General features: G+C 40.5%; 1 protein-coding gene across 1 annotated transcript in view; it reads right to left on the bottom strand.

Annotated features, from left to right (window-relative positions):
• The window catches only part of FGD3 (FYVE, RhoGEF and PH domain containing 3), a 196,696-nt gene that overhangs the window by 8,557 nt on the left and 174,708 nt on the right, over positions 1-13,431 (bottom strand). The window contains exons 16-18 of the mRNA XM_069967044.1: positions 12,517-12,639; positions 10,357-10,506; positions 868-1,008 (exon numbers count right to left, since the gene is read on the bottom strand). Of these exons, the coding sequence (XP_069823145.1) occupies positions 868-1,008; positions 10,357-10,506; positions 12,517-12,639 (414 nt within the window). The remainder of the gene's footprint in view (positions 1-867; positions 1,009-10,356; positions 10,507-12,516; positions 12,640-13,431) is intronic.

The following is a 13,431-nucleotide window of genomic DNA, read 5'->3' as shown; positions in this document are numbered from 1 at the left end:
CGGCCAGCCTCCCAAAGATGACGAAAAAGATGAAGAAGATGGCGGACAGGGTCGGTCGACGCGGATAAGGTATGTATAGCGCACCACACTTCTGGGTACACGTGCGGGGGTGGGGGGACACGGGAAGGGGGCGATTCACAGACATAACATACATTACAAAGTTGTATAACTTTGTAATGTGTGTTATTCTGTGAATAATTGCTGAGCGCCGCACTACCCCTTTAAGAGTGATGGATATAATTCTAACTGAAACCACCATTAGAGGGCGCTGAGGAGCTAACTGCAAACCTGTTGGGTGTAATGTAAAAACAATATGCAGTAAGCTGATGAGCTCCCTCTAGTGGTGGCTGAAAGAGGGCAGAATTGTATCATATACTTCTCTCTGGGTCTCTGCCTGGCACTGTTCCTGAAGCCGTGCATTTCCATCTGTTGCTGGGAGTCATAGTTTTGTAGTAGATAGGGAACCACAGGTTGTGGATCACTGTTGTAAAAAAGTTCTATCTCCATATCAGACAAGTGCAGCTCTGACTACTAAGAAGACATATTAAAGGGGTTTTCCGATTAAAAAAAAATATTATTAATAATATTGGTAGTGGGGAATGAATGGGGAGAAAAGGGGAAAAAAACCCTATACTAATCCTTCCTGCTCCCCATGCACACACATTTGCATCACAAAGCGCATGTAATCGCTGAGGCCAACAGAGTGTATGGAAGGGAGGAGCAGCATCAAAGCGCCAGGAGTGGTAACAGGTAAAGTATACTTCAACCCCCCCCCCCCAAAAAAAAACCAAAAAACAAAAAAAACAACAACCCTGTCCCCGTTTTCCCATACAGATTTGACTAGTAAGATAAATAAATGGACTTTACCTGGCTGCAGACCTGGAGATGCAGAACAAGAGGTTCACTTTTGGGAATATACGCCCACATTTTGTGCCACGTCTTCCCCTTCTCCAGGAACAGAAGGTTGCCACTAATCACACTGTTTTCAGGAGGCGAAGACAATTGCTTCTATGAAAAAAAAAAAAATTATTACAATTGTCCCATTTTCCATTGTGATGAATATCACGAGTATAAATCCAATCTTTTTCCGGTTTTATAACGCTATTAATGCTCTGCATTGATCCATTTTAAGCTCCCTGAATGAATGATGAAATGAGGGGAGATAGTTAATTATAAGAGAACAAGCAGCAATAAAGTAACAGTGCTTACAGTGAAACATTACAAAGTAACTACGTGATGATGAATAAACTCAACATAATCAATAGAACAAATAACAGCCCCTAATAAAAGAAAGGAGCAATAAAATGAAATGGAAATGGTTACATTTAATGGGATTTTCACTTTTTAATTATTTTTAACAATAGTCAATGCAGTTTGGCACAGGCAGCTTTTACTGAAACCTCCTAAATGGAAACAATTCTGTCGTTTCAAGGGCATTTTTAGTCACCCAACATTGCATCTCACCTGACCTGGTTCCAGCCCCATTTAAAGGGCCCTTCATCTGCAGTGCATTGCCTAGTTGTTTAGGTGCATACTGTTTCTGGCTTCTGCATCACCCAATGGATTGTCTGCCTGTTACCTGTTATGTAACCCATGACCATCCACTACACTCCTTTTGTGCTTCTTGGCTTCAAATACAACATACTGTACATATCACATATTGCACCTTAAGAGCCTATAGGCAGAGATTGACATTATCACAAAAAATGGCACCAAATGTGAGGATTTGGATCCAAAGTGCAGGAGGAAACCTTTTTCTGATTCCTTTAATGTTATCAAACGTAAAATAATGCACTCGGGGACTAGGAATATTCTTTGTGTATCACATCGGCAGTTCTGTGTTATCAAAGACTTCAGAAGAGAAGGATTTAGGGGTAGCAATTTTTAAAAATGAGTCACCAGAGCAACCAGGCAGTGGTGAAAGCTAATTGTATTCTGGGCTGTATATATAGTGGTATGCTGGGCTGTATGTATGTGTATATACACACACACATATATATATATATATATATATATATATATATATATATATATATATACTGTATATATATATATATATATATATATATATATATATATATATATATTTTTTTTTTTTTTTTTTTTTTTTTTTTTTTATGGTATGCTAGGCTGTATATATAATGGTATGCTGGTCTGTATATATATATATATATATATATATATATATAATGGTATGCTGGGCTGTATATATATATATATATATATATATATATATATATATATAATGGTATGCTGGGCTGTATAGCTAGAGGTATAACCAGTAGGAAGAAGGAGATAGTGACCCCGCTGTATAGAGCTATAGTGAGACCACATCTGGAATACTGTGTCCAGTTCTGCAGACCTCACCTACAAAAGCATATTGATAAAATAGAGCCAGTCCAAAGACAGGATACAAAAATGGTGGAGGGTGTCAGGCCTAAAACATATCAGGAAAGACTTAAGAATCTAAATCTTGTTGCCATAAGTCACATACACAAAATTTTGAAAACATATATTAGACACATAAGGCTTTCATGTGATGTAACCATAGAAACAAAGAAAAAACACAAAGCCAAAGACTTATCAGCAGCCCTTCATATAAAAAAATGAAAAATAAAGCTTTACACCTTCTAGTGCTGATGAACATATGCCAGACAGGCTTTTTACAATGAATGACATTTACTATACAATAGTATCCAATGTGCCCACATTATACAGAACAGAGGGGTCCCAACCCCCCAACCCCAAAAAATAATCCCTAGCCTCCATTTTTGCACTTGCCTCTCTGCTCCTATCTGCTCTTACACCTGACAATTGTACCCAGTCTACGCATGGAAAACATATGTAAGAGGGACATGTCACTTATCTGCACATATTCTACACTGATGTATTGATAGGAAGGCAAGATACCCATGCAGCAGGAATCTGAGCATATGCCTGTCAGCCCCATACAGTACGCTATAGGAGCATAGCCTTACACCACATACATCAGGAGGGAGACAGGCGCACAAACTGAAGAGAGATCTTTATTCTATAATGTAATGACTGCTGCTGAATACATATTAGGAAACATTATACTCAGGAGAATGAGAGAGGTTTTTTATGATGTAAATTTAATTGATTTTAACAACACTAGAGTACAGATAAAAGAATCAAAGGAAATTGCATTTCTTTCCTACGTGTATCTATTAGGGATGTTCTCCCCTCCTCTCCTACCACAGCAATGTGAGTAAGTGGATAATGTATACATAAACACACACGTCTATATCTCTATCTATATATACTGACATGTTTTACATGTTACCATTACCTTCTTCCAGGGCCACAAAATATTGTCTGCTTATAATACTCCTTTGTTATAGGTCATATTATAGTATGTTGGGGTTTTACATTACTATAATACTGCTGATAGAGTTTATAATGTATATGGTACAGGCTTGTAGATGAGGACTGGCATCCAAGCAATGGCCTACACATAGAAGTAATTGCTCTATTTCATGAGAATCTGCCTGCCAACTAAAAGAATAGGAAAAACTACTGAAATATATTTAGCTTCATAAAACTACATGTAAAGTACTGTATACAAACAACCATAAATATACAAAACGCATATTATGAAAAAAAAAAGTAGTGCACAGAATACATTGCCTTAGGTAAAAGAATAAATACAGGATATGGCTGATACTTGAGCAATGTCTCTGGTGTGTATAAGATTACATAAGCCTTGTATTCCCTCCTCTCACATTGTAGATTGCAGGTGCATGGAAGCCACCCAAATGTAGATGCTCTCCAGAAGATAAAAATAACTAGGCCTGTAATAACACTTTTGGATCACTAGATGGCAGTGGAGAGACACATCATTAAGGTTATGTACAATGTAATTTCTGCATTTTAATTAGTAGTTCCTGTTTAATACCATTGCCCTGCATACATGTCCTGCTGCTTCCCACTCTGCTATTATATCCAATATCAAGTCTGGTGTTCTGTAGGTAGAGTACAGAGGTTGCTTTACAGACTAGTGGTGTGGCTATAGCTGGTGCACAGGTAGCAATAGGGCCCTATACTAAGGGGTAGATCAAGTTGGTGAATGTCACTGGTAAAATGTTGGTGTGAGCCACCTTCTAAGTATCAGTCATATGAAGTGTTGGTCTCTATGCACTATACATATAAATAGGGATCTTCGGTATAAAGCCAGTTTATGTTGGTATATCCCAGTATTATTTATGTGTGTGAGCATTTATTTTTTTTAGGCTGCATAGAATAACATACTGCATGGCATACATCATTTATCATAAATGTCCAGGGGCGACATATGCACCTAATGCTCATACAGTACCATAAATCAGAGTTTTCCATCAAAGGTATACATTGAAAAATCCTCCCAACATATACCTCCCACAGAAGGCTCTAATGCATAGGAACAGAACCGTAAAGAGGCTGTCAGTAGGATGATGTGTCCTAACTCAGGGTAGCATAAACTAATGACAGACAAGCTTAACAGAATGATTACAGCACTTTATGTGCATTTCCCATAATAAGTGTATATTGGGGATTTATTTGTATCACTTTTGGGGGGCAATACAATACTTTAATGAAATTTTTTTGCCAGACTTCTCCTTTAGGACTTAAAGCATTACTGTAATTTTTATAAACTTTTAATGTGTTGTCCAAACATGTCAGAAGTTTAGTTTGCACCAGGTCTCTGTGCTGAGACCCTCTGTGATTCTAAATTATAGCCGGTTGAAGCAAACACCAGTGCTGTTCTTGCAGCCGCCTGATCCAGTTTATGCCCTTTATAGACTATATAAAGCACATCACCGCCGGCTGGTAAATGACTTGTGGCGCAATATATGAACTGTTTATTTTCCAATATTCCAACTCGCAAGTTATACCACCACGGGGGGCCCCCCACCACCTTTCCTCACCCGACCGATTTACGGCACCAATTCACGGCAACAATCTGGTATCCCTACTAGCATCTCACTCTAGACGGAGATACCCGAAGTGAGAACGAGGCCGCAGAACGAGGCCGGGATACAGAACGAGGCTGTGACATAGAACGAGGCCGGATACCGGCGCGCGAACGCCGAACACCACGAGGACGCGCTGCAAGAGCATCTCCAGTCCAGATCTAAGTGATTACAACTGTCAGCCTTCGTAGGAGGGAGAGAGCCACGACAGCAGCCATCACCTCAATCGGGACGGGTGAGCGGCGTCATAGACGCCATTCTCTATACGTATAATGAAATAAGTGTAACTCAACCTGGCCACTATCGAATGTCTCACTGCACCAGGTACCGGGAGCTGTGAGTCACATGAAAAGGACCACAAGTCCAAAACAATCTGAGGTTTGAAACACTGCTAATAACATCTACTGGCCAGTACCCAGCGGTAACACATTGACTTTTAACCATCATCATTTTAAGGCTATCTTTTTCGATCTATATATGTTGTATATGACTTTTTAATAACCAAGACCATCATATATTTTTTTATTTATGTCCATTTTATACATATATTTTTACAAGACAATCTGATATTATATGATGTTATTTTATTTCTTTATCTATTAAAACTGTGACACGTAAAGGTTGGGACTTTTTGTGGTTTAGAGGACTAAAATTCTACACATTTTTATATGTTTTTTCTTGCCCATTTCTAGGTAGGGGCTTTTTTAGGTATACCTCAACCCATTTAGATACTAAGACTGTGAGCTGCGCCTGTACATTCCTCCTCCTAAATGACTCGTGTTGCTAAAAATTATGATCAGAGAGGGTCCCAAGACTGAGACCCAGTGCGATCTAAACTTCTAACATTTCTGGAATATATATTTGTGGACTTTATATATAAAGTTTATCTAACACTAGGGGTTATCCAGCATTAGAAAAGAAGTCTAGTTGCTTTTTTTCTGTAAACAGCCCCAGACCTGACCCTGGTTTGCGTGTAATATTAACGTCCAGTTACATGCATAAAGTCAGGTTGCTATACCTCACAAAACCTGAGGTGAGATGTGGTGCTGTTTTCAGAAGAACGCAGCTGTTTTTTCTAACCCTTAAAGGGGTACTCCGGTGAGAATCTTTTTTTTTTTTTATAAACTTGTTTCAGAAAGTTATATAGATTTGTAATTTAATACTTTTATTTAAAAATTTGAATTCTTCCAGTACTTATCAGTTGCTGTGTGTTCTGCAGGAAGTGGTGTATTCTTTTTAGTCTGACACAGTGCTTCTATGGGGAGTTGCTACTGCTCTGGACAGTTCCTGTCTTGGCCAGAGATGTCAGCAGAGAGCACTATGTCAGACTGAAAAGAAAACATTTCCTGCAGGACATACAGCAGCTGATAAGTAGTGGAAGACTTGGGATTTCTAAACAGAAGTAAAATACAAATCTTTATAACTTTGTGAAACCAGTTGATTTGAAAGAAAAATATTTCCACTGGAGTACCCCTTTAATAACCCCTTTGAGAAGAGTCTGAGGGAACTGGGTAGTAAAGAACCCACAGACGGTGGAGGCCACATAGTCCATTCACTTGAATAGAGCAGAAAAGCAATATCAGAAAGAACCTATAGACAAGTGTAAGGCTGTTTGTGGGAGATCAGAAGCTATTGCTGGACAATACTCTTCATAGGATTATAAGGCCGGGTAATGACTTCTAAATGCAGCACAATATAATCCCAGTAGATGCGGCTATCTGGAGCCCTCTCGATTTAGCCTCAGCGGGAGCTGAGAATTGGGATTCCTTACAGCAAGCTTCTTATTGATTATTTCCGCCTGTATGAGGAGCCGGTGTCTGCCGATAGTCTCTCAGGGAAGCACTGGGGAATATTATTTCCCTGCCGCTGCCCTGCTCCCACTCATTTATGGAAGGATTCCAATAATAGAAGAAGAGGATGGTATATACAATTCTCCAATATAGAAGACTAGATTCATGAAATGAAATAATAGATCTGGGAATAATGGCGTACTTAGAGCAGGCACTGGCAGCGGCAGAGATATCTAGTTTAATCAGCTAATGGGCCGCGTGCCATTGTCTTCTGCACCAGGCCTCCCCTTCTTCTTCTTATAGAAACATTAACTGCTCGGAGTTTACAAGAAAAGAAAAAAAAAAGCTGCGCAAATTGCTAATTTCAAGTAAATCAGCATAATTCTTACGCCAGAAAACGCCTCTAGGGCCCTGTAGGAATTTCATTCCGTTTTATAGTCATCGGGGGGAAGTTTACGTCTTTTATTTTCACAATAAGAGGCTGTGGGAGAGGTGCTGGTGATTTCATCGTACGCCGAGCACTTAAAAGTATAGCTTACAAGAAGCCTTTATGAAGTTTGCAAAAAAAAAAGTTTATACAGTACAAGCTGCTGAGATAATTCCACAAGAGCAATGGAGCGGAATGAGTGATGGTTGTAAGATGTCATCGACGTATCTATATTATAACTGCAGAACCATAGCGTCAAGAGCCCCGGAGGTATCTCTCACTGCTGGCAAGGCTAATATTAAGCCAATTGGCAGGTCAGGTTAATGGGAGACCCCAACTCTAATAGAAGTAAGTAGAGATGAGCAAACCAGGTTCGGGTTCGAGTCGATGCGAACCTGAACAATCGGTATTTGATTAGCGGGGGCTGCAGCATGCTCGAGGTTCGCTCATCTCTAGAAGTAAGCAATGCATGTTACTTGCACATACTACCCCCTGCTGGACTGCAGCCTACAAGGTGTATGATTAAAAAGGTATTTATTAGGAACCCAAGGAATGAAAGATTTCTAGGCACCTGCTGACAGGTTTATGTAGAATATACAGTATATATTGGTTTATGCCTCTGTGTGATTAATAGGTTGTTCAATATTGTGTACATATTTGCATTATAAAGCATTATGCAACCCTGTTATATTGTAATCAGTTTGTAATACCACTGCTTGCTGTGAGTATTCTATTTATAGTGGTTTTAGCCCCGGCTATACCACCCAATTGCAGGTAAACTGCTCAACAGAAATCCAGAATGGGAAAGAGACTTGCGCTATGTTTAGCTCATAAAATATCATATACTTTGTATATCGGACCCTCAGCTCACAAGGGGACCCAGCCTATGAATGTACAGATAAGAAAGTTATCATTGACTACAAGCAGAGAGAGACTGGTAAAGAATATGGCAAAGAACTGCAACTGAGTAAATTACAACGACAAATTCTATAACTTTTCATTATGCAGTTATTAGCACAGTGGGGGGCACTGGACACCACTTTGGGGGCACTCCTATGTAGTTTGTAAGTGTAGTTTACGGGCTCATTCACACATCCAGTGATTTTTAAGGACCATGATTTATATCCGCTAGCTGGCTAGGTGAAAAAACACCTGTGATTGCATCTGTTTTTTAATATTTCCGTTTTTTCACTGATGTAGGCATATAGCCTAATATATATTCCACTAAGTGTAGCCATGCCATCCTCCCAGTATGTTGTTCACATGTATACACCCCACATGGCATCATGGCCAGTAGATTGTACCCCCAAATTAGGCCCTGTCAGTTAGCCAGCAAAGCACACCCCTACTCTCTGGTAGTGTGCCTGTCCTCTCTACACCCCTGTAGCCACTTTCCTCTGTACATAAAAAATAAAATAAAGCCCTATTTACCTACTGTGCAGCACTGCAGGCTTGACATGAATGACATTACTTGTACGCTGCAGCGCAGGGGGAGGGAGCGGCCTCTTGTGGCTGGAGGAAGAACATTTTATTGCAACGGCCTGCCCTCTGGGTAGCTGACCTCTGCGCAGCCTGTCAGTGCCGCTAACAACAAGGAGCGCAGCTGGGAGGTGAGGCGGTGAGGGGAGACTAGGACCACTGGCCACCAATAACCAGCCGAGACTTCAATGGGCCCCCCGGCCTGTGTGGGCGAAGGAGTGCCCCCCCCCCCTTTACCCACCTAATTTCACTATTGGTGCCATCACATTAGAGCTTTTTACAAATTCCACAAATGTGGCATCCTTGAAATTTGTGAAAAATAGGGATCCCATAGACTTCTATTGGGGAATCTGTGCCGCGATCACACTCCGCACCAGGACATCTCTATTTTTTCACACCACAGATTATCTGATACCATTCAATGGACCCTAAAACTTCACAAGGCATGTGAATACGGCCTAAAGGGGTATTCTGAATGATGACACAAAAGATAGGTGATAGTTGTCAGATGGTGTAGGGGTCCGACCATAGGAACCCCTTGTGATCTTGAGAATCAAGTCTTTGTTTTGAATGGAGCTGCTGTATTTAGTCGCTGGCAGACATGATGAGCGCTGTAGTCAGCTATTACTACCAGCTCCATAGGTAAAGAATGGGACAGCATCACACAAGTACCACTCATTGTACAACTCCATTCATAACTCCCCATGCAAGCTGTGAATAGGGGAAAACCCTTTAAATGTTTAGATTTTGTCTTTTATAATGTGGAAACCTATGGATAGTAAAACCATTGTGCATGTCGTCTGATCATTGTCTTTCAGCATGAGCTATTACACCAATCGATTATCAGACAGAACGTCCGGTAGTCGTCCAAGTATGACTGATTACGTTTAGTGTAACGGGGCCTTAAAGTGCAATGTGCATTGGCTACTTCTATTAGAAAATCCCATACATCAACCATGTATCTGCTTTGTGATGGTTCTGTAACAGACAATGCAGACTGAAAACATTATGTGAGCGACTTTAGAAATACCACAGAACCCCTTTAAAAAAAATTCCATCAAAAATGTCAAGCTCCTTTCTAAGCTGTGGGGCAGCAAATTCAATCCTATTAGTCCTGTATCTATATAACAATACACCACAAGCTACGATATCCAAGAAATCGTATCAAGCCTCAGAAGTGGCTTTATCCGACACGCCTCATAAGGCAAAGATTTCCTTTTACACCAGCAAAAAGTAAGAAAGGAGCTTGTCATAGAGGTTATCTGAGGTGAGAATAATCCAGTTACAGCCATATAATGAGGGACTGATAGAACCCGGCTCAGATACAATAAATGGCGCTGTCCATAGAGACTAATGGGCCACCCGTCGCCTTAATTGAGTCCTGCCTGCGCCTCCCCTACTTTTTTTCTTCGCTATAATTTTTGCTTCATATTATTAAAAGATAAACACAAAAAAGGAAAAAAAAAAAAAAAAAACATAAAATGCAGCGGCAGATGTATTTTTTTCCCCATGGTTGCTCCTTGGTTTTGGCGTTCATCATTAAAACTTGTTAATAAAAACCGCCAGATATGGAACTCAGTCACACGTCTACTGCTAATGAAGTGGTAAGAAACAATTCTATTATTGGCGCCATGCCATAACACCGCACTGCTTTCATTAATACCCAGTTAGTGGCTTCCTGAAAGATTACCTCCAGATTAGCTTTCTTCTTATTCTCGGGGATGTCAGCTCCTCCCGGACTGCACGGAGCAGAGCTCAAGGCAAAACAGTCTTTACAAACCCGATTATTTCGCGCATTTTCTGCAAGGAGCTTGAATTCCGAACATTTTGCACAGATAACCTGTAAGCAGAAAAATATCAATGCGATATTGGAAGAGCTAACGTGGGAGCAATATTGTATTGCTTTACTGTAAACTAAAATATGAGATTGATTGACTTATAAAAGGTGACAGCTTTATGATTCTAAAAAAAATATTTTAAAGCACTTAAAGGGGAGGTTCAACTTTGAACATCAGGTTAGTGGGAGTATGCACTGCAAGAAGACTGTGCTTCCCAGTCATGTATAGATTGCATGTAGTCCTACTGCAGTGAATGGGAGTTTCCAAAGAGATCAATGAAGATCTCAAGTGAGATATCCGAATATATTCATCTTTCCTATAAAAGGGGTTGTCCAGCGAAAATCTTTTCCTTTCAAAGCAACTGATTTCACAAAGTTATACAGATTTGCAATTTACTTCTATTTAAAAATCTCAAGTCTTCCCATACTTATCAGCTGCTGTATATTCTCCAGGAAGTGAAGTTTTCTTTTCAGTCAGACACAGTGCTCTCTGCTGCCACCTCTGTCCAAGACAGGAACTGTCCAGAGTAGCAGCAAATCCCCATAGAAAACCTCTCCTTCTCTGAACAGTTCATGTCTCGGACAGAGGTGGCAGCAGAGAGCACTGAGTTACACTGAAAACAAAACACCACTTCCTGCAGGTCATACAGCAGCTGATAAGTAGTTTTAAATAGAAGTAAATTATAAATCTCTATAACTTTCTGAAACCAGTTGATTCGAAAGTATTTTCGCTGGATAACCCCTTTAAGGAGTTTCCAATGAGATCGATGAAGATCTCAAGCGAGATCTCAGAATATATTCACCTTCCCTTTAACCGTATACTGAAAATGCATGCTGATAAGATTCCGCTGTGCTACTTTGGCTCAGAAGCCGCCTACTACAATTAAAATCTGTACTGTGCATTAGCCAGTTCTTACTGTACCCAAGCCATTATGAAGCAAAGTATAGTGGTTAGAAGGCTTTTACAAGAGCTTTTTCAATTGTCCTTTTAGTGTAATTTTACATAAAGCTTCCTCCGACCCTTTAGCTGAAGCCAAATGTAGTGTCCTGATACAGCTCTATATGGTTGGGTAAGGATACAGCACATGTGCCAGTAGTATTGCAGCAGGAAAACAGCGATAATAACTGTTATCCAGCAGCGCACTTTCTGACTCCATATTACAGGCCATAGTGTGCTGCCTGATGTCTGCGTTCTCCCTTAGAAACTTTGCTTTTAGGAAAAGAACTTCTTTCCGGTTTTGGTCTGTAGAAGTCTTGTATTATCGGGGGCATGTGGAGGAACAGTAACGCCATGCTCTTTGTGTTATGATATAGTATAGTACAACCTGGATGCTGTGCCAAGCCATAGTATGTTAAAGGGGTTATCCAGTATTAGAAAAACATGGCCACTTTCTTCCAAAGACAGCACCACTCTTGTCTCCAGGTTGGGTTGAGTTTTGCAACTCCGTTCCAATAAAGTGAATAGAGCTATTATTTGCAAACCACACCTGAACTAGAGATAAGAGTTGTATTATATCTGTAAGAAGGTGGTCATGTTTTTGTAATGCTGGATAATCCCTTTAAGGAGCACTTAAAGAAGCAGTTCTCAAAAAAAAAAAAAAAGTGCTGGCACATATACTCACCGCAGCTGATCAGTGTCCCGCAGCGTGGCTTCGTTACGGTCCAGTGTCACTGTTCAAATCTGGCGCGCGCTCACTTCAGCCTCTGTGGTGACTCCTCTTTTCTGTCCTGTGATTGAACGCCGGAAGTCACGCGCTTCTATAGAGAATGCATTGAAGCGCGTGAGTTCCAGCGTATAATCACAGAAGACAGAAGAGGAGTCACAGCAGAGGTGAACGTGAGTGTGCGCCGGATTTGAACATCACTGCAGGACCGGAACGAAGCCGTGCCGCGGGACACCAATCAGCTGCGGTGAGTGTATGTGCCAACGCCTATCGGGGGGGTGGGGGGCAGATTAAAAATAAAAGCTCCAAACTCCATATGAGAACGGCCATGCTGGCACTGGACACTTACTGCTCCACATTGCTTGCAGTGGTGTCGCCTCTTTGTGATGGAGTTGAAGGTCTCTCCGCATCCTTTACAGCTGTGCTTTTCTTTGTCACGTTTAATCTTGGTTGATTTTCTGAATGATTCTGGCTGAAAAACAATGAAAAACATATAAGTATTTAACAAGAGGCATAATAACATCAAGTCCCAGTGCAAGATGTGTAATAGGACCCCCCAGATATCATATAATTGTATGTGTCTCTCATATACAGAAGATGAAGCATCCAAAGTCCTGGACCCAAATGCAACTAAAACATCTGCACCCATATAGCTACTCCATTGTATTTAATCATTGTAACAACATAGACATACAGTATGACCTGAGCATCTATCAGCCAGGCCCTGGATCTAAAGGGCCATAACAGGATAAGCACAGTATAGATAATAGTGGGAAAGAGCATTTTTCTCCTTAGTTAAAGGGGTACTCTGTATTTGTAACTAACTTCTGTTAGTTCTGTTAGTCTTCCCATACTTATCAGCTGCTGTATGTCCTGCAGGAAGTGGTGTTTTCTTTCCAGTCTGACACAGTGCTCTCTGCTGCCATCTCTGTCAATGTCAGGAACTGTCCAGAGCAGTAGTGAATAAAAGACCATAAAAAACCTCTCCTGCTCCGGACAGTTCCTGTCTCGGTCAGGAGTTGCAGCAGAGAGCAACGTGTCAGATTGGAAAGAATACACCATTTCCTGTAGGACATTCAGCAGCTGATAAGTATTGGAAGGCTTGAGATTTTTAAACAGAAGTAAATTACAAATCTATATAGCTTTCTAAAACCAGTTGATTTGTAAGAAAAAGATTTTCAACTTCATGTAATTTTTATTTTGTGGTTTATGATCTACATTATATACTTTCTCTCTGCATGTAACTATGCATATACGGTATATA

This window comes from Dendropsophus ebraccatus, chromosome 4 (assembly GCF_027789765.1).
Source record: "Dendropsophus ebraccatus isolate aDenEbr1 chromosome 4, aDenEbr1.pat, whole genome shotgun sequence".
In the NCBI taxonomy this organism is placed as follows: Eukaryota; Metazoa; Chordata; class Amphibia; order Anura; family Hylidae; genus Dendropsophus; species Dendropsophus ebraccatus.
Note: the sequence above shows the minus strand (reverse complement) of the source record. Positions and strands in the feature narration are given on the sequence as shown.